The sequence below is a fragment of the Pseudopipra pipra genome, chromosome 6, assembly GCF_036250125.1.
Source record: "Pseudopipra pipra isolate bDixPip1 chromosome 6, bDixPip1.hap1, whole genome shotgun sequence".
Classification (NCBI taxonomy): domain Eukaryota; kingdom Metazoa; phylum Chordata; class Aves; order Passeriformes; family Pipridae; genus Pseudopipra; species Pseudopipra pipra.
The window spans coordinates 19008410-19026227 of NC_087554.1; the positions used below are offsets into that span (position 1 = coordinate 19008410).

The window sequence follows — 17818 nt, forward strand, 5'->3', positions numbered from 1 at the left end:
TCCCCTCCCAGATAGCCGGACCGGTTTCTCTAAGTCCAGCCAGCCTCCTCCTCTTTGAGGACAGAGATGACAGACATCCCCCTCTTCTGGGGACTGGGCAGCAGACCTGCACTCCTAGATGCATCTGCAACAGGCCAGCTCTCTGTCTGCACTCACGGTCTGCAGAACACCTTGAATTCAGTCCAGGACAAGTCCTCCTTGCTGTCCTGCAGCCATCCTGATCTACCTGCCCCACTGCCTGCGCCTCCCTGGAAGGTCCAAAAGCTTCACAGGCCTGCTCAAAGAGCCATGTGCACCAACTTGAGGTGTGCTGCCCCAGCAGTCACAGGCTCCCATGCTGTCTCCACTCTCCATGGCCGATCCTTTATCTCAGCCAGAACATTTCCACTATCCCCTAGGGTAACTTTAGAGGAGCAGGATACAATAAAAACATGGCCAGGATACTCTGGCATACTGAGAAACTATTGCAGGGCAGGATTCATCTCACCTGGCTTGGATGGTACCATCTAAGCCATCACAAACCCTGTTTTATCAATGGAGAGACTGGCACTGTTGGAGCACAAGCCATCTGACTAATCATACTCCAGGAGCGTCTGCGTTCTACCATGGGTGCAGACCTGCCCATGGCAGTGAGCCTAAACATGTCAGGTTCTGAACAAGCCAAGGAACCATGTAGGAAATAATCCTGAGCTGACCTGTCATTTGCATGTATTTGAAGAGGAGGCATGTACAAGACTTTCCCTCCTGAACATCTCCTGGGCCAAAGGTCTCCTCCTTGACAGCCAAAGAAAGTATCTCCTCTTCATCCTTTAATGAAGATGAATTTGTTCCAAGTGCAAAGCAATCCCAAGCCTTCAGTGAGAATAATGGCCTTGGTAACAAGCAGGACAGACAGCCACGAGCCCTGTGGTGGTCTGCTGTGCACACAGCTGCCATGGGGACCCTGTCCCCAAATGGAATGCTAAGGTCTCTGCCGTGGGCGGGGCTCTGCAGAGCTAAGAGGTGTAGAGCACAGTCCAAGTCTGAGCAGGAGCCACCTTTGCTTTTCAGGGCCCATTTGTCTGAGTGGGATACTGTCCTAGACATGCTTCGCTTCAGGAAGAGGGACAATTTTTAAACAGTGAAATAACAGTCTGGCTGGCACACAGCTCCCTACTTATTTCTCCAGTTTTTTTTTTGTTAAAGCTCCATCTGAGTGGAGCCTTTCAGCATGCAGGACAGCACCAGCCACTCCTGCAGAGCTGCTCACAGGACACCAGTGATGTTCAGAGGCCTCATGGATAGATCATGCTTCTGCTAATGCCACAGCATTGTCACTTTGGGCCAAATCCTTTTGCTTCTATCCCTGCTCCCTGCAGGGCAACTGTTCCCAGCTAACCATTGCCCCCCTTCCCTTAGCAGCACATAGTGATGAGACTTGGCTCCCAGTGGAAAACTCTTCCCTGCAGTGCTGATTTATTAATAGGTGAGGGGAACAGCTCTCACCCCTCTCTCCAGCTTACACACTAGATATCAATTTGGCAGCCAGCAGCAAATGCCATTAAGGCAGTGAGACACTTAAAGGCATCAGCAGCTCCTGGCCCATTACAAGAACAAGGAGATGGACTCTGATAATGCATATCTGAAACTCGTCACATCCAACTGGAAGCAAGGATCCTACTGAGATAAATATTAGGAGTCTGAAAAGGCAAGGGATGGGAATAAGCTTGTTCATTAAAGGACTTTCTCCATATTCAAGGGACCAATGCAGGGGAAAAGCAACAAAAAACCACAAAATGAAACTCCCCATATATTTTCGTTTTGGGCCAAGAGAACTGAATTCATGAGTAGCCTATCATACCTGACATTTCCTAATGCCAGGTATTAAAGCCTATTAAAGCCCTGGCTGACTTTTGCATTTTCTAGATGAAAAGGGTGGAATATGGACAAGCAGAGGCTAAACCAGAACAATAATTTTCTCTGTGGATCTGTTGTGGCTGTGCAGACAGCAATGGCCCTGTTTATTTTGCTTGTCCTGGAAAATGCAAGACAACAGCATGGTAGCTCTGGGAAACCTGGAGGCACAGCCACTAATGGCAGATGGAAGACTACCAGTCCTTCTTCCCCATCAGGTCAGGCTGTGATCACAAACTTGCCCTCTTGAGCCTCCCTGCTGCTCCATGCATGACAGCCTGGTGTTGGGTCCCATTACTCATTCAGCTTCAGAGCACATACTCTTGCACATGACCACTCATCAGGTCAGATTGCCCAGAAGGGACACAATGAAGGTGGCACACAAAAATCTGACGCCTCCGACACAGCTGTCCACCTCTGCCTGGCTCTGCTACCTGCTAAGCTTTCATGTGCTGGGAACTAACCAGTCTTACTCCACTCCCTGTGCCAAAACCATATTAACAAGATGTGTGCAAGTCAGAGGCAAGTCTGGTGCCAACATGCTTCACCATCCTCTCTGTATGCCCGAAACCAGGCTCTGCCCTGCTGGGTAACACAGCTGGAGATCCACCTTGGGAAGGCAATGCCCAAAAGCTAAGCACTGTTGCTTCACTGAGCCTGAGAGCATCCTTCTCTGGCCTGTTGCCCTGTGCTCTGGGTACGTGGTCAGCAGTGCAGCTCGAGACCAACCACATCTCCCAGATAAGCATGGGGTGTTGTGTCCACAAGGTCCATCTGAGCTTTTGCTTTCCTGCACTTAAACCAGAGGTTCAAATGAGGAGAGTGGCACTAAGATGCTGCCCTGCAAGAGCCCCAGGGCCCCCAGCTCCTGGCATCACTGATTTCTGCTGCAGCACAGTGCCACTAAAGCCACAGCGCTCATCTCAACTACTTCACTCCTCAGGCCTTTAAGTCTGTACACTAAATCCCCACAGTGGCACCACCAGGACACAAGAGCACGTGGCATTAAGCCTGTCTTACATATCCATCCCTAGCAATATGCACCTGAGGAGGTGATGCAGTGATTATCAAGTGGAGTAGACATCTCCTCTCGTCTCTGTGAACACAAGCCACACCATGATGCAGCATGTGATTGCCTCGGTTAGGCCACCAGTGGGGCAGAGCTGGTTAGTAAGGGGTGGAGTGGCTCTTTTGAAAGTCACTCACTGCCTGCACCCCTGAGAGTTACCACTGGGGTACCTGAAGAGAAGGTAAAACGGGCAACCCTGAGTTAAGTGGTCTGGATAAAGCCCTCAGTAACTTGTATTTCCCATACCTGAGGGTTCAGCTGTTTTTTCTGACCATTTCTCCATGTCCTCTCTGCCACCTCAGAGAAGCTTCTTGCTCCATGCACACAAAGAGCCAAGCTGAGTTTGTGGTGAGAGAAGTTAATAGGTGCTTTTGAGAGACTCCAGATCTGTACCCAGAGTTTTGCATTTGCAGATGCACATGTTCAGACCTATCCATATGCCACAGTTTACATGCACAAACCCCAGTGACCCTTTCTTTTCCCCTTCACCCCTTTGAAATCAAAGATGCCAGTTGAGAAGGAGGCTCTGAATACTTGGAGAAGACAGCCCTACCCATTGCCCACTAATACAGCCCTGGATATAGAGAAGGGCCTGACTGTCACCAGTGCTGACTGACAGCGAGGCCCGCAGACTTCAAGAAGGCAGGGAGGGCACAGACAACTTCTGAAAACTGTGCTGTCACTGTCTTCTTTCGTTTACAAGGTCAGATTTTTCTTTTTGTGATGGTATGATCAGTGACACTGGCAAAAAGTCAAATTTAGGAGGCCCATATAAGGACACAGGCACTGTTGCTGGGTGACATTTGACAGGGAATCCTGCTTGCATCCACAATATTGCACAGAATCACATCGCATAATTTTTAATGATTTTGATGGATGATTTCCACTAGGGCTCATCAAAACTGGGCAAGCTAGCTTCAAACTCCAGACATTCTGTAGGAGAAAGTGGTACAAGGAGCACCATGACAAAAGGAAGTTTTAGGGCTCTGTCTATTACTCTGCTTCTCTATGTTAAGATGGCCAGCAGAAAGCAGACAAACCAATTCACCAACTCATTATGTAATTACTGTTTTATAAACTGATTTAAAAATATAATCTAACCATAGGAATTTAAACTGGAAAAAAATGTGATGATGCTTGGTTTCAGACTGCAACGTCAATAAAGTTGTAAGGCACAGTCATCTGGAACAGCAACTCAGTCTGCTGTCCCACTAAAACAAATGTTTTAAATCTCACCCAAATATAAAGCAAATGCCCTACTGGAAAAACAAGAGATTATTCCCTTACTTCCCTGCCTTGTCTTTGCTGCATCATCACTTAAAATCATTCAGTTATGCTAAATTGGAAAGTCTATTTGATCTAAAAAAGCTAGAGGTAGGATGGAGGTGAAAGGCACGTGCAGGGGATGCTCCGACACCTAGTGCCAGAGATCAACTCTGCTAAAGAAATTTTGGAATGCAATGTCTAAAGTAAGAGAAGTCCTTCCAGGTAGCTATGGAGCAAACAAACATGCTAATATTGGGATAAGCCACTTGTTCAGCATTTGCTCCCATAGCAATGCATCTAATAAGGATCTCTGATGCCTGTGAATGGGGTGAGATCCTGTGGGGGCATAAGCTCTGAAACCATCCAGCCCTCCTGGGCTCTTCTTCAGGCAGTGCACCCCTCCCTTAGAACCTGCTCCAGTCAACACTTCTTCTCAAGACTTCGGTTTTGGCCCTCACATGTTAAACATCCATGACTGCAAAAGGCAGGTGGCATGGCTGCTGCCTCGTCACCACCTTCAGCCCACTCCCAAACAGCAGGCTCCATGCTCTGCTTTGTTCATTGTCCCTGCTTGACTCCCAGAGCAGGGCATGGTGTGGTGGAGAGGAAATACGATGGAATTTGTTCTGTTTTAGTGCACAGAAGTTGCAAAAATAACCATGTTTTTCTGTAATAAGAGGTTCATTAGCTCCTTGGTTGATCAGCGGTTGCTCTTTAAAGTATTTCTGGACCATCTGTATCCTGAATTGAGGCAAATCATGTCATTTGTTTGAATTGCTCTACTTGCACAGCTCTGTGTTTAGCTGGCAGAAGAAGCTGAAAGATAGCATTGATCCTTCATGACTGTTCTGTGTATATGGCTTCAACACATGCTGAAAACTGAGTATTTTCTAGGACTGAGGACTTCTGTTCTGAGATGTTGTTGTGGCAGTGGTACTGTCTGGCAGTGGCTCCAGCACAGCCCTGGCAGTCAGGGGCCAAGAAGCATGTGTTGGCCTAAACCTCTCTGAGGCTTTCGTGGATGAGCAGACAGCTGGATGCTGGTGGTTGATCTCTCCAGAAGGGCTCTCATCCATGATGGGCCTGAGGAAAAGAAAGAAATCCTGTGGCAAGATTGCACTCTGGATCTGGGTATCTGCATGCTCCTCACCAGCTCTGAAAACTGATCCAAAAGCTGCCAGGCCTGGGATAAGCACAAGGAACACCAGCTTCCCACATAAGGCATGTGTTCTCTGCCTGTACTGACTCCATAATGACTATGTTAACTGAAAATCAAGCTGTCATGTCACAAGTTCTCAGCTGTATTTCTTCAAAAAGCAACACGATGTTAATCTTACAGTAAGTGGGTTCAGAAATAACAATGTTTTGGTGCATGTGACACTTCTCTAATGTCTATTTTATTTTCCAGAGCTCATTCTAACGTGAATTCATGTCAGGGAAAAAAACCTAAGTGGGATGTCAGGAACTTGTCCTGGAGTTTACTCGAGGAGAGTCTTGAACAAACGACACAACAAGAGCTGTGCAACAGACAGAGCATTGGCTCTGTGTGAGGAACATGAGAATGGATCAATAAGAACACAGTAAAATTCTGGGCTATTATTCAAGAAAATACAAAATTTCTAACACATGAGAAAATGTTTCATTTAGCATTAGACAGACAAAGGTAAATGTCAGCACAAATAAAAGGAATTCTCTTTACAGAACAGGGAGTAGACCCCATAGACAACACAGAAGTCTGCTTTTTCCTGCCGTGAAGTCCCTTCTGTTTTCCCCAGACACATTGCAGGCATTGCTGTCAGCAGTGCACATACCTGATCCTTGTTGATCCAACAGCTGTTGGTCCTGGAATAGGCCTTTGCTGGCTGGTGCAGCCAGCAGGTTGGTGCTGCCCTTGGGATCCAGAGGCAGACAGCATCTTGTGCAGGCTCAGGAAAGCAAGTTCTTCGTCCAAAGGCTGGGCTGAATTTTCTTTATGAGCCCTTGACTGGCATCGCTGTGTACACTGCCTGTCCTCCTCTTGGCTGGGTATTTTTAGGCATCTTACCCTGTGGTTTCTTGTTTTCCAGGATCTTGCTGCAACACTCATTAAAGATGCAGGCGAAGGGCTTTTTGGAGGGGATGGAATTAAACAAGGGCTTGGGTTGGAGAACACTGCACCCTCCTGAGTCTGTGATGAACCTGAAATAGAGTGAAAAGCACAGTTCATCTTACTCCTACACGACTAATCCAGTGAGTCGTTTTGGAGATGCTGTGTGATGGAGATGGGTGGGCAGATGTGTCCTGGGGCACACAGTGATGCTGGCCTTGTTGAACTGATTCCTCTGATAGTCAGGGGTTTGGGTTCCTTGGCAGCCTCCCTGCCAGTTATGCTGGTGATGTGCCAAGCACCACAATTGCTCACAAGCCATGCAGAGCTCAAGAAAGACAGACCAGCTCACCTGCCCTGCTGTTCTCAGGCAGGATCACACCTGCATCATTCCTGGCCAGTGTTTGCACTGACTTGTTTCAAATACCTGAGGACTCCTTCCAGCGATCTGAAGTGCAGGGCACAGGAATAATCACACATGAGTGGATCTACTTTTTTCTATTTGGCACAGAGATCATAGAATCTCATAATTTTGAGATTAGCTTTAAAATTACAGAAAGTGCCTGACTGCCAGCGAACATACTGCACTACATGCAGGGCTACTACTTGGCTGTTCGTATTTCAGCCCATGTAATCTTCAGGTGCAGCATACAGAGAAGAAAAAACTTGTTGCTAACTTATATAACGACCATGCATATATGTTTAAAACCATTCTATACATAGCAGGGATCTGATTGCTCTTGTCTACTGAAAGAACCAACCATTCTATATATAGCAGGGATCCAATTGCTCTTGTCTATTAAAAGAACCAACTGTACCTAAGTGCCTAATGTGCAGGGTCCAGGGCAGGAACATAATCTAAAGAATGTGTCATAAAAAACCCAGGCCCAGAAAGTTCAGCTTGGTAGCTCCTAGTTGATGGGGATGTATTTTACTAGCTAGGTAACCACATAAAGCTGGTATAAAATTTTCACTGAACAGTTTGCATCATATTACGCTTTTAAAATGTCTAAACTTCATAGGGTTTTTAAATTTGTTTTTAAGTATAGACACACTGAGAGACTGGTATGCCTGACTCAAGAGCCTGAAATAACATTCAGTGCCTTCCAAAGAGTGCAGTTTATATGGATCTGATGCTGCAAACACACTGCGTAAGAGTGGCTTTACTCAGATGACTTGTCCTTTTCTGGTCAGAAGGATTGCTTCCAGCAACAAGTTCTTCTGTGACAAACTCACATTGGGTAGGACACACTTCTGCTTTTGATTTGGGATCTGGGTCATTCACCCCTGCCACCTTAGATAATAACAGATTTCAAACCACTCCATCATTTCCCAGCAGATTTGGTTACAAAATGGTCAGATCTATGCCCAACCATTCACTTTCTTAGTACTATATGGCATGACACTGGTACATTGTGAGATGTTTGTGACATTGCCTTCTCAATCTACAAAGATGATGAGACCATAATATTCAATCTAAAGAAATAACATAAAATGTAAAAAGATAACATTAAATCTAAAGAGACTATGAGATCACAATCTTAAGTCTTCTGTGGTCACTGGACAATAGGTCATTCCTTTAGATTTTTCCAAACAGTTTCTGTTGTTGTTAAGGAGATATTGTTTACACCACTGTTAATACACACAGAGGCTTTGAATAGTTTAATGATATTTCTGGGGTTTTTTCCCAAATATATTGTATTTTTCCAAATTTTAATAGATCCATTTTTGCCCTTGAAAGAAATGTAAAATGAAAACTCATGTGCTTTTATTTATTGAGAAAAAAGAGTTATTATTAACAATAGAAAAAGATTTAAGTTGTAATTTTGTGAGGTCCTCTATTTGATATATATTTGGAATAACAGTTATTAATGTTTACGATATTCTTAAAGACAATATTCAACAAATGTTCATTCATATAAAGGCAATTTCAGAGAAGCCTTTGGCTTTGTTCCTGAGTAGAAGAGCATGTTTTGTTTTTAAACTCTTGAGACCAAGGGAAGAGCTCATTACAGGTCTACAACTTCCTTGAGAGGGGAAGAGGAAGGGCAGGCACTGATCTCTTCTCTGTGGTGACCAGGGACAAGACCCGAGGGAATGGCCTGAAGTTGTGTCAGGAGAGGTTTAGGTTGGATATCAGAAAAAGGTTCTTCATCCAAAGGGTGGTTGGGCACTGGAACAGGCTCCCCAGGGAAGTGGTCACAGCACCAAGCCTGATAGAGTTCAAGAATTGTTTGGACAATACTCTCAGGCACCTGGTGTGACTCTTGGGAATGGCCCTGTGCAGGGCCAGGAGTTGGATTCAATGATCCTTTTGGTCCCTTCCAACTCAGCATATTCTGTGATTCTGTGATACCTTTAGTTGCATATCTTTCCAGAATTCCCAGTTGCCCAGTTAAACCTTAATCATTAGCTCAGTCATTATTTACATCAATGCCAACTGAGTTCAAATATAGCTCAGTTGGAATGACAGTATTTCAGACTCACCCAGCACTGTCATAAATTAATGACACAAAGTAAAAGACAGAGGCATGTCCTTCCTCTATACTTGATGCTAAGTTAGAGTAAGATCACCTTTGATCCTCTTAATTCTGCAGATCCGTGCTGAAATATATCAGCTGATGGTCAACACAGCTGACCACCATGTCCTGCTTAAAAACTGGAATGGATTATTTAGGCTCTGGCTCTGCAATGGTATTTCCAAATTACTCCTCTAGAGCACAGAAGCCACATCTCATAAAACACTGCAGTTACCAATACACATATCTACAAACAGTAGCCTGTGTTACTAGCCTGATGCTAACCCTTCCCCAGAGGTTTTGGTCCAGTACCTGAGGAAGACTTGGAGAGACTGGAGTGGCAAGAAGAATCAAGTGAAATCCTTTCAACGAGGTCCTCATCATAGGCCTTCCTCAACTCATCTTCAGAGCTGTCAGTCAGGCTGCAGTTTTCACCCTCTTCCTCATGATTAAGAATTACCTTTGATGCTTGGCTGGCTTGTTCTTGCTGACCTGTTTGCAGGCACCTGGACAACATCAAGTATCCCATCTTTAGTTAGCCCTTTGAGTGAGTTTATGCAGCCAGTCAAGTGCAGTTGGCATGGCCACTCAGGCAAACACCTAGGCAGTAGATTTAGTTATCCACTCTTATTTCACACTTTTTGGGTGATATGAAAAATAATTCTAATTGGATCAGCCATCTAAGATGCCTGTGTCTGATTATCTGAAAGTGTCCTAAAGTTAATCAGGAGAAGTGGGGCAGATTTAAAATACTTCCTAGTAAAGTAAGCTCAGAAAAATAAACCCATTTTTACTCCCAAAATAACCATTACCTGCCTGTGAGATGGGGGAATCTCAGCATGATATTTGTCTTTCAGCCTTTCATTTGGTTAGGCCAATGTGCTGCTTGAAGAAAACCTCGACAACTTTCAGCTCTTCTACTGTCTGAAGGTAGACACCGTCAGGGCCAAGAATGACTTACCAGTTATAAAAAGTCATTTCCCTGCTGTGGCTAAGGAAGTGAGCCCACCCTGCCTATGCTGGACTTCAGTTTGCTCTAGAGAGAGGTCAGAGCGTTTTTCTTCCTCAACCAGATGCTCGAGGCAGGAGGACAGATGGAAGGATTGCCAGCCTGTTCCAAAGCAGGAACAGGAAGGCAGGAGGCCAAGACTATCCCTCGAAACCGCCACCAGGTGGCCAAAGCGCTTATTTTATTTTTGCAGGAGAAAATGAATGCCTACTTCATTGCACGACAGGAACTCTCCCGCGGTCTCACCTCTTCTGCTGCTCTCTCCATACTCTCAGTTCAGAGGACACATTTTCCTGGTGCACATCTTTTCCTCCTCCAGAGTCATAAACGTTTTCTGTCCTCAGACTGCTCAGTTTCAAAGGGCTCACTGCAGGTTGCTGTGAAAATGACAGAAGTTATCTGGATAACTTTGGGAACTCTCCCCAGCTCTGTTTCTAGATGTGGATTTTAGAAGGCATTAAAGTTCAGTTACCTCTGAGTTTTTAGATAATCCCTCACCATTTTCTTATCCTTCAGTTTGAACAAGTCCCACACCACAGTCACGTGCTGTTACAGCCTGAGGAACCCAGGGCAGCAGTGACAAAACTGTTGATTTACATTTCACTGGCATATAAGCCTGTAGCATCTATACCAATAAACATATTAAGACTGGTACCACAGAAACTGCATCATTCAGTATATGACCACAGTCCCATTCCACATCCCAGTTTATAACACAGTAATTCACTCAAATGTTCAAATTTTTTTCAGAAAAGCTTCCAGTGCTCAGGCAGTGGCAGGAGAAAGACAAGAGTGGGATATATTTTTTCACGCAGTTCTTTAACATCTGTTGTCAGGCTGCTGACAGTGCAGTGATGTAGGTGTCCTGTGCATGCTGTCTCCCTGATTTAGCACAGCCTGTTTAAACCTGCACTCGTGTCTGTGCTGTGTTGAACCTCAGGGCCCACAAAGTGTGACGAGATGGGCTGCACCCAGTTACATACATGGGTGTCCTCTCACTAAGCTACTGCTGAAATGAGCAGGCTGACCCGCAGGGCTGGGCTACCACCCCACTGCCAAGAGGCACAAACTTTGGCTTTGTGTTTGTTTAGTCGATGGGAACGACCTTGCAGAATCAGCAATCTGACTATTTATGCCAACATCAAAGAACCAATGAAGTCTTTTGCCTAATAACTGTTGTAGAAATACCATCAAATTTTGTAATCCTGTCTTGCACTTTGCTCACTGCAGGATGATAAAGAAATCTGCCACCAGCAGCTGGTATGTGATTTTCACGTGTTCCTTTACAGGTGATGGTTAACTGCTGCTAGCACATGGGCACGTCCAACATCATGGCAAGAGACCCTCTGTCCTCCTCAAGGGCAATAGTATGTTTGTGTGACTTTTGGGCAACAGAAGAGAGTGAGCTGACACAAGCCACATTGGGAGTTCAGTTTATCCCAGGATTTGTGGGGGTCACCAGGCAGGAATATGAAGTCTACAAGAGAAACATACACCTAGTTTTTGCCTCCTTTCACGAAGGGCCTTGGTGGGGTTCCCACATATAACTTGATTCAGTCCTAGGAAAGAGAGGAAAAAAGAAAACATTTTACTCCAGTGATTAACAAATGATGCAGTCTTTGAAATCAGTCAACCTTTTCCAAATGTGCCCTCAGCTGATTGACTCTGCATTGCTTCATCTCATTCATCATCCTGAGTCCCACCTATAGCAAGAACTGAGGAGGGACTGGCATCTGAGAGAAGCAGACCACAATGCCTGGAAACAAATAACATCTTCCTATCTAATCTGCACTCTGTGGGGTGGTGGAGTTGCACCATCAAGTTGCTTCCAGAAGCCAGGGAAGGATGTCTTGGGAAGTGCCAAATATTGTACCGTAAGTGAACTTACTCTCTATCCAGCTGTCCCCAGGGGCTACTGACTTTGTAGTACTTCCAGGTGACCAGGGCAAGACAAGCAGTGGAACACCTGTGTTTTGGGCTAGTCTGTAGATCAGGTATGTGAAGTTAAGGAACTGACTCCTTTTGCTAAGGGATCAACCACAGTAAACACAAAAGAAAGTGCTCATTGACCGCAGCGATGCTGCTGCAGTATGAGACTGCAGAACACATAGCCTGAGCACATGATCCAATGGGGAGTGAAGGAGCATCACCGCACCTTTATACAGGACTACCTTGGACCACATTCCTGTGACTGAACAGGATGTGACCAGGTGTTAGTCTGTAGCAGTTCTTAGTCCAGTGAGCCCCAGCTAGGCTGACATATTAAAGGGCTGAGCAGGACAGCTTTGATGTCAGCCTTGTCAGCAAGGGAGCACCACTGCAGTATGGGGCTGTCAGGAGGGACAGCAGCATATGATGCATGGGGATGAGGGGTGAAGAGTGGGCAACTTTCACCTTCTGCTGCAGGAGGAAATAAAGGAAAGCTTACAATAGAGCAGGTGAGTCTTTCTTGGAAGAAAACATATGCTGAACCTGATCTAGCAGTGACATGGATGGATGGTATTCAAAGCACCCAGGCTTTCATCAGTACTAATAACATTCAGAAGGAGGTGGAGGTGTGGGAAAGAACAGGATTAAAAACACATTACCATGTGTCAAATCACTGGAGTCATCTTCTGAGAACAGCATATCAGAAACAGCAGGATCTGGAAGAGGACGGCTACCATATAAGAGGTGGGCATCGCTAAACCTCCCTACATTAGCAGACCACTGTGCATTTCCAGGTCTGGAAGCTGTTGGGGGTCTCGGGCCACATCCAGACTGCCTTGCTACTGCCTCAAGATATGGATCTAAAAGAAAGATTTCACTAGTGAAAGCACAGTTGTATAAGGCTTCAAACCACACCATCACTGTACATAGCCAATATAACTGGCTGCTGCACATTTGAAGCTATAGGGCACAGAAAAATATGTAATTGCAGCTAAAAGAAACATGCTGGAATGGGTCAAGCCTAGAGAAAGAGGGTTTTCTGTGCTGCACACAAGCCATTCTGTTATTTGCAGATGGCAGAATGTGGGATGCCCAATCAAAGTAATATCCCTTTCCCACTCTTCTTCTGCTCTGGGTAACCAGGGACAGACTACTGGGGTCAGGAACTGCTCTGTGCTCACCATCCATCTCTGGTTGTCCCACAGGTGAATCTGGATGCATCCAGGGCTCTGCTACTTCCCCTGCCCACATGCCCAGGATAAGTGTAAGCTGCCTCTCATTTGCTGCTCACTTGCCCATGGGGGAACCATTGCAGACTTGCCACAGGCACAGCCTAAGCTCCCAGTCTTAAAATACATTGCTTAAATGCCAAGGCACAACACAGATGGTTATGGCCACCTTAACAGAGCAACTAGACAATCAGGGCAAACTGTACCAGGAGTTACAGAAATCTGGGAATGGCAGTGATAGGTTTTTCCAGTACTGCCTCAGAGACAGATACTTCTCTACCACAGAAAGAAAGGTGAAAACTGCATTTTTGTAATGCTGCAGGACAGTGTGAATTACAAAAGCTAGCAAAGGCACTCAGAGCCTTGTCCTCTTACCTGCCCAAACGCTGGCTGTCCTGGGAGCACAGCACAGATGTAAGAACAGCATATGCAGCCAATAACCCACAGAAGAGTGAATTTCATTTCAGTGCCTAGATGAATAACGCCTTTGTAAAGGGTTGAGCATCTACCAGCTCCACAGTGAGCCATCAGCTCCGTAATAATAGGGCCATTTCCTTAAGAGCTGAGTGTCTTTAATGTATCTCAGCCATAGTTGTTAACACAAACTCATGTAATACACAACACGTGAAAAGTATCCAAGTCAATATTGGTATAGGAAAGAAAAAATATGGCAATGTCTGAACCTGATGATATGAGCTCATCATTTAGAGCTGACAGCAAGAAGATAAGTCTGGTTACATGAGGAAATAACATGAAATCACAATTTTGTGCTCTGTCCCTACTGTTTCTGTCAGCAAACTTTGTTAACTAGTTTTCTGAACCACAGGTGATGTTACCAAAGTGGGATCACTGAGGGATCAGATTTTAATGGATTTTTTCTCTACCATAACTACTATTACAACTAATGATTTGGACCCATAGGGATTAAATAAATGAAAAATGTATGTACTTATTCCAAAACAGATTAAATTTTTAATGGAGTACAATTGGCAGGCAAACCACAATTGAGGGGTGGGGGGCTAGGAAGCCAACTGCATTGCCCACACTAATGGGAAGCAACAGGAGCAGTTATAGGAAATACTTTGCAATATTTAATGGTATGTGGTAAAGTGCATGTAGCATGACACTTAAAGCATGGACATCTGAACTACTACCAAGGCTGTAGGTAAGGGGACAACAGATTTACTTTCAAACCATTTACTCTCTACTAATGAATGTAATGGACTCAATCACAGTGGAAGAGAAAATAGAACAGATCTCTTATGAGACCATGCAATCCTGATGGGATGTTGCTACCACTGAGGGGTGATGACCGAATTCCCTTTCCTATTATTAAATTGGAAAAGGAAATACTACTACATACATGCTACATGGGATTAACTGTTCCCATGGAAAGGGATGTGAACAGCTGTTATCGAAACATTCCTTTCCAAGCTTTGCTTCTTCCTATCATGCAGAATGAACCCTAAGTACAGTCTCCCAGCTACTGCTGGATTTGCTTGATGCTCTATAAGTTTTCTGCATTTTCCTGATCTTGATACCCATCTTAGGACAACTTTCATTTAAATCTGCACTGTTATCTGCTGAATTAAAACTTTCTTACTTCCCAGGTGAAGAAGACAACATCCTTTGTCCCTTCACTATAATTAAATGTTGGCTTTGAAGAGGCCAGCTTGCTCTTCATCTTTCTTTCTTCATATCACATAACCTGAAAAATGAACCCCAGTAGGAAACCTGTCATACCTAACCACGAAATGCCTCCAGCTAAACCACCTTCCTTGATGGAGTCCTTGATGATTAGACGATCTTCATACATCTTCTTGGAAGGAAGGGGAACAGTCTGGCTTGCTGGTATTTTGTCCAAATACTTCAAGTGGGGAATAAGTTTTTTTACTTCTGCTCTGTAATTATAACCTGGTTCCTGAAGAAATTGAGAAAGTGGTCAGTTTAACAGCCTGTGGACTTCCACCAGGAGCACAGCACTCTTCAGTTTGTATGACTGCCATATAACTTGAAAGGTTTTCTATGAAGCAAACCTATTCATCTCATTTGACAGATACAAATACAGTCAGGAGTTTAATTTCACTGTGCTTTCTCCTCACATAATTTCTACTTGAGTTGATCATGAACATGTCCTGAGCAGTGCAAAGACCTGGCCTTCACCAAAGGCACATTTGCTGTTTACCTACTGGTGACTTTGGCATTTGTCTTTGTTATATTATGTATAATTTGCAAAAGTATAGAAGGCCAGTGATGCCCATGGAAAGCCTGGGCACCCTCGGCATTCAGCCAGTCTGTCTCCCTGCTTTTGTGATTCTCTGGTTGTTGCATCAATACTCAGGTGATAGGAAGACTTGAAAACATATTATGAGTGTTGCCACACCAGCTGATAGGAAAACAAAGAGCATTTTCATGGATCGTGTTTTTAGGCACAACCATAAATCATCTACAGTCAATGAACTGCACTGATTTTCTGGGGCAGTCTTCAGGGGTTTGGTGTCTGATTTTACACACTGCTAGAAGCAAAGGCTTACTTCAAACTATCTTTTTTTCTGCAAGAGGTAGCATGCCAACAGCAGGTGCACAGAAGACTAAAATGGGCTGCAGTTGGGTTTCTTTTCTGTGTGCTGGAAAAACAATATGATTGTTCCTGATGCACAAGGCCTCAGTGTGACAGCCATGGGGAAAGCACTGGTGTAGCCCCTCTCTGCATGAGTAGGTGGAGCTGACAGGTTGTAAAATGATTCATGAGCTCAGAGCTGGGGGACCCCTGAGCAGCAAGGCCAATCCAGAACAATTACATCTGTGCTCAGAGCACAGTGCAAATTGGCTGTTTTGGTGGATTCCAGCAGTAGAAAGAAATCTTCTTGTCGTACCTTCACCTTTGGGAAAACTTAAAAATACCTCAGGGCTAACTGGGCTGTACTGGTTTGCAGTGGGAATATGTTTGGTTAAAGCAGTCTTGGATTACAAAAGGCAGCCAACGGTCTTGCAATCTCTTCTACTAAAAAAACTATAAAGGCAGAGTGGACTACTAGTAGCAGAATAAAAATTGACAGCTACCTACAGATCAACTGCTTAAGCCAGGTAAATGTTACACTTTTCGGGACATTGCATGTCACATTAGAAAACCCCACAAAGTCCTCATTCAATACAGAGTTGCCACAAACAAGTGTTTCTGTGGGACCTGACAGGCTGGATGCTCTCTCCCTTTGTACGGTGCAGCACGGACGCTGGCAGAGGGAACTCACCAAACAAAACGTGTTTGTTGTTGTTAAGAGGCAGACACTAATTTTCTCTAACTAAGCCTTTAATCCTAATTTAGAAAATGATTCAACCATTCACGGCTAAAGCCACTTTCCAGCCATGTCCTGTTGGAGAGAAGAATCATGTTACATTCATGTTACATTACTGTAACAGAGGCTGCAGAATTTATCATCAGGGTTGCTCTTGGTTTAGATAACAGGGGAAGATGAGCTCATCTGAAAATCAAATCACAGGGAGCAAACAGGCTATCTGAAGAAAGAACAGTAAATTTAGTTGGACCATTCTGTAGATTACAAGTAAATAAGTAGGAGAGCTTATACAGAGCTGTAGCAAGGGCCAGACTTGTAGTAGAAGACTTGTAGAAGGAGCTTGAAAAATTAGAGCTAGCCATCTAGGGCACACCAAAGTAAGCCCACATCTATTCTTTTCTATATTTCGAGTGGCTTTTCTATACCCTGAAGAAATGCAAACATCAGTTGAAACCACAAAAGCAACAAAGTCCATGGAGAAACTCTCGGCAGCCAAGGGCTGGATCTACTTTGTAACCACCTGAGGGCAAAGCAGCTTCCCAATACAGACACTGGGTGGGAGACTAGAGTGAACTCACAGTCTGTCTCTGCTACAACTCAGTGTAAAACACACAGACTCCCTCAACAAATTCTGCCTGGCATTTGAACGCAACTGTTTGCACAGAAGTAGACACAGCCATTCTGTGTGAAGAAGAGCAGTAGAGCACACCACCACATACCACTCCTCTTTGCACTCCTGTTATGTGACAACATGCAGCAGCATCCCAAGGACTGATTTCCTCCTCTGAACAAGCCACAGGAAATCTGACATTTCTCCATTACAAGTATATTTAAGGACCGAAGATACCAAATGAAAACTACATCCTCCAAAATCATCATTTGCATTGAGCAGGAATGACAACGGAGTAGAATCAGACTTTCTGCACCATTAGGACACACTGCACTATTTCCATGGTAGGAAGCTATAATAAGGAAGTGTCAGAAGTTGTATTTAACTTCACGGGAGTAAAAAGAATAAATAGACATGCTTTGTCCATCACTAGCAGGCAGTGCTTTCTTACTGTGGGAACATGTTTTTTTCCTCTCATGATTGCATCTTCCATAACGAAGGAATGTTGATGGAGAAATTATTCTGATTACAAGTAGTTACAAGTGTGGTCTCTTAAGTATACTTTCACCATTTCAAAAGAGAAAGGCAAGTATATAACATTTTCTCTTGAATTCCAGAGAGGAAAATTATGACAGCTAAAGAGCTGCCTTCCATGGCCCCTTTTACTGAGTGGTATGATCAAGCCAACAATTACATCTGAAAAATGCTATTAACTCATGCATCTAAAAAGTGCCAAGATTTAAAAAATACACATCTACTACATGATTGAGTTTTACTGTTAGCACCTGTTTTCAAGTCTAAGTACAGGACAAATATCAAACCTTACCTTTTAGGCAAATAAACAGCATGATTACTTTGAAATGCATAGTGAAGCTATGGAAAATGGCACAGTGGGATCACAGTGTCAACTCC

At 44.4% G+C, this 17818-nt stretch overlaps 1 protein-coding gene across 14 annotated transcripts in view; it reads right to left on the bottom strand.

The window, feature by feature from the left end:
• Positions 1 to 17818, bottom strand: part of LRRC56 (leucine rich repeat containing 56) — a 94830-nt gene that overhangs the window by 9752 nt on the left and 67260 nt on the right. For 13 of the 14 annotated variants that reach the window (XM_064657674.1, XM_064657670.1, XM_064657669.1 and 10 more), the window contains 7 exons: positions 14744 to 14921; positions 12431 to 12631; positions 11337 to 11401; positions 10089 to 10219; positions 9146 to 9339; positions 6040 to 6406; positions 4839 to 5311 (listed from right to left, as the gene is read on the bottom strand). In XM_064657674.1, coding sequence (XP_064513744.1) covers positions 5119 to 5311; positions 6040 to 6406; positions 9146 to 9339; positions 10089 to 10219; positions 11337 to 11401; positions 12431 to 12631; positions 14744 to 14921 — 1329 coding nt within the window. In that variant the 3' untranslated portion in view covers positions 4839 to 5118. Of the gene's footprint in view, positions 1 to 4838; positions 5312 to 6039; positions 6407 to 9145; positions 9340 to 10088; positions 10220 to 11336; positions 11402 to 12430; positions 12632 to 14743; positions 14922 to 17818 lie in introns of those variants that run through there. The other variant, XM_064657676.1, reaches the window with a different exon arrangement.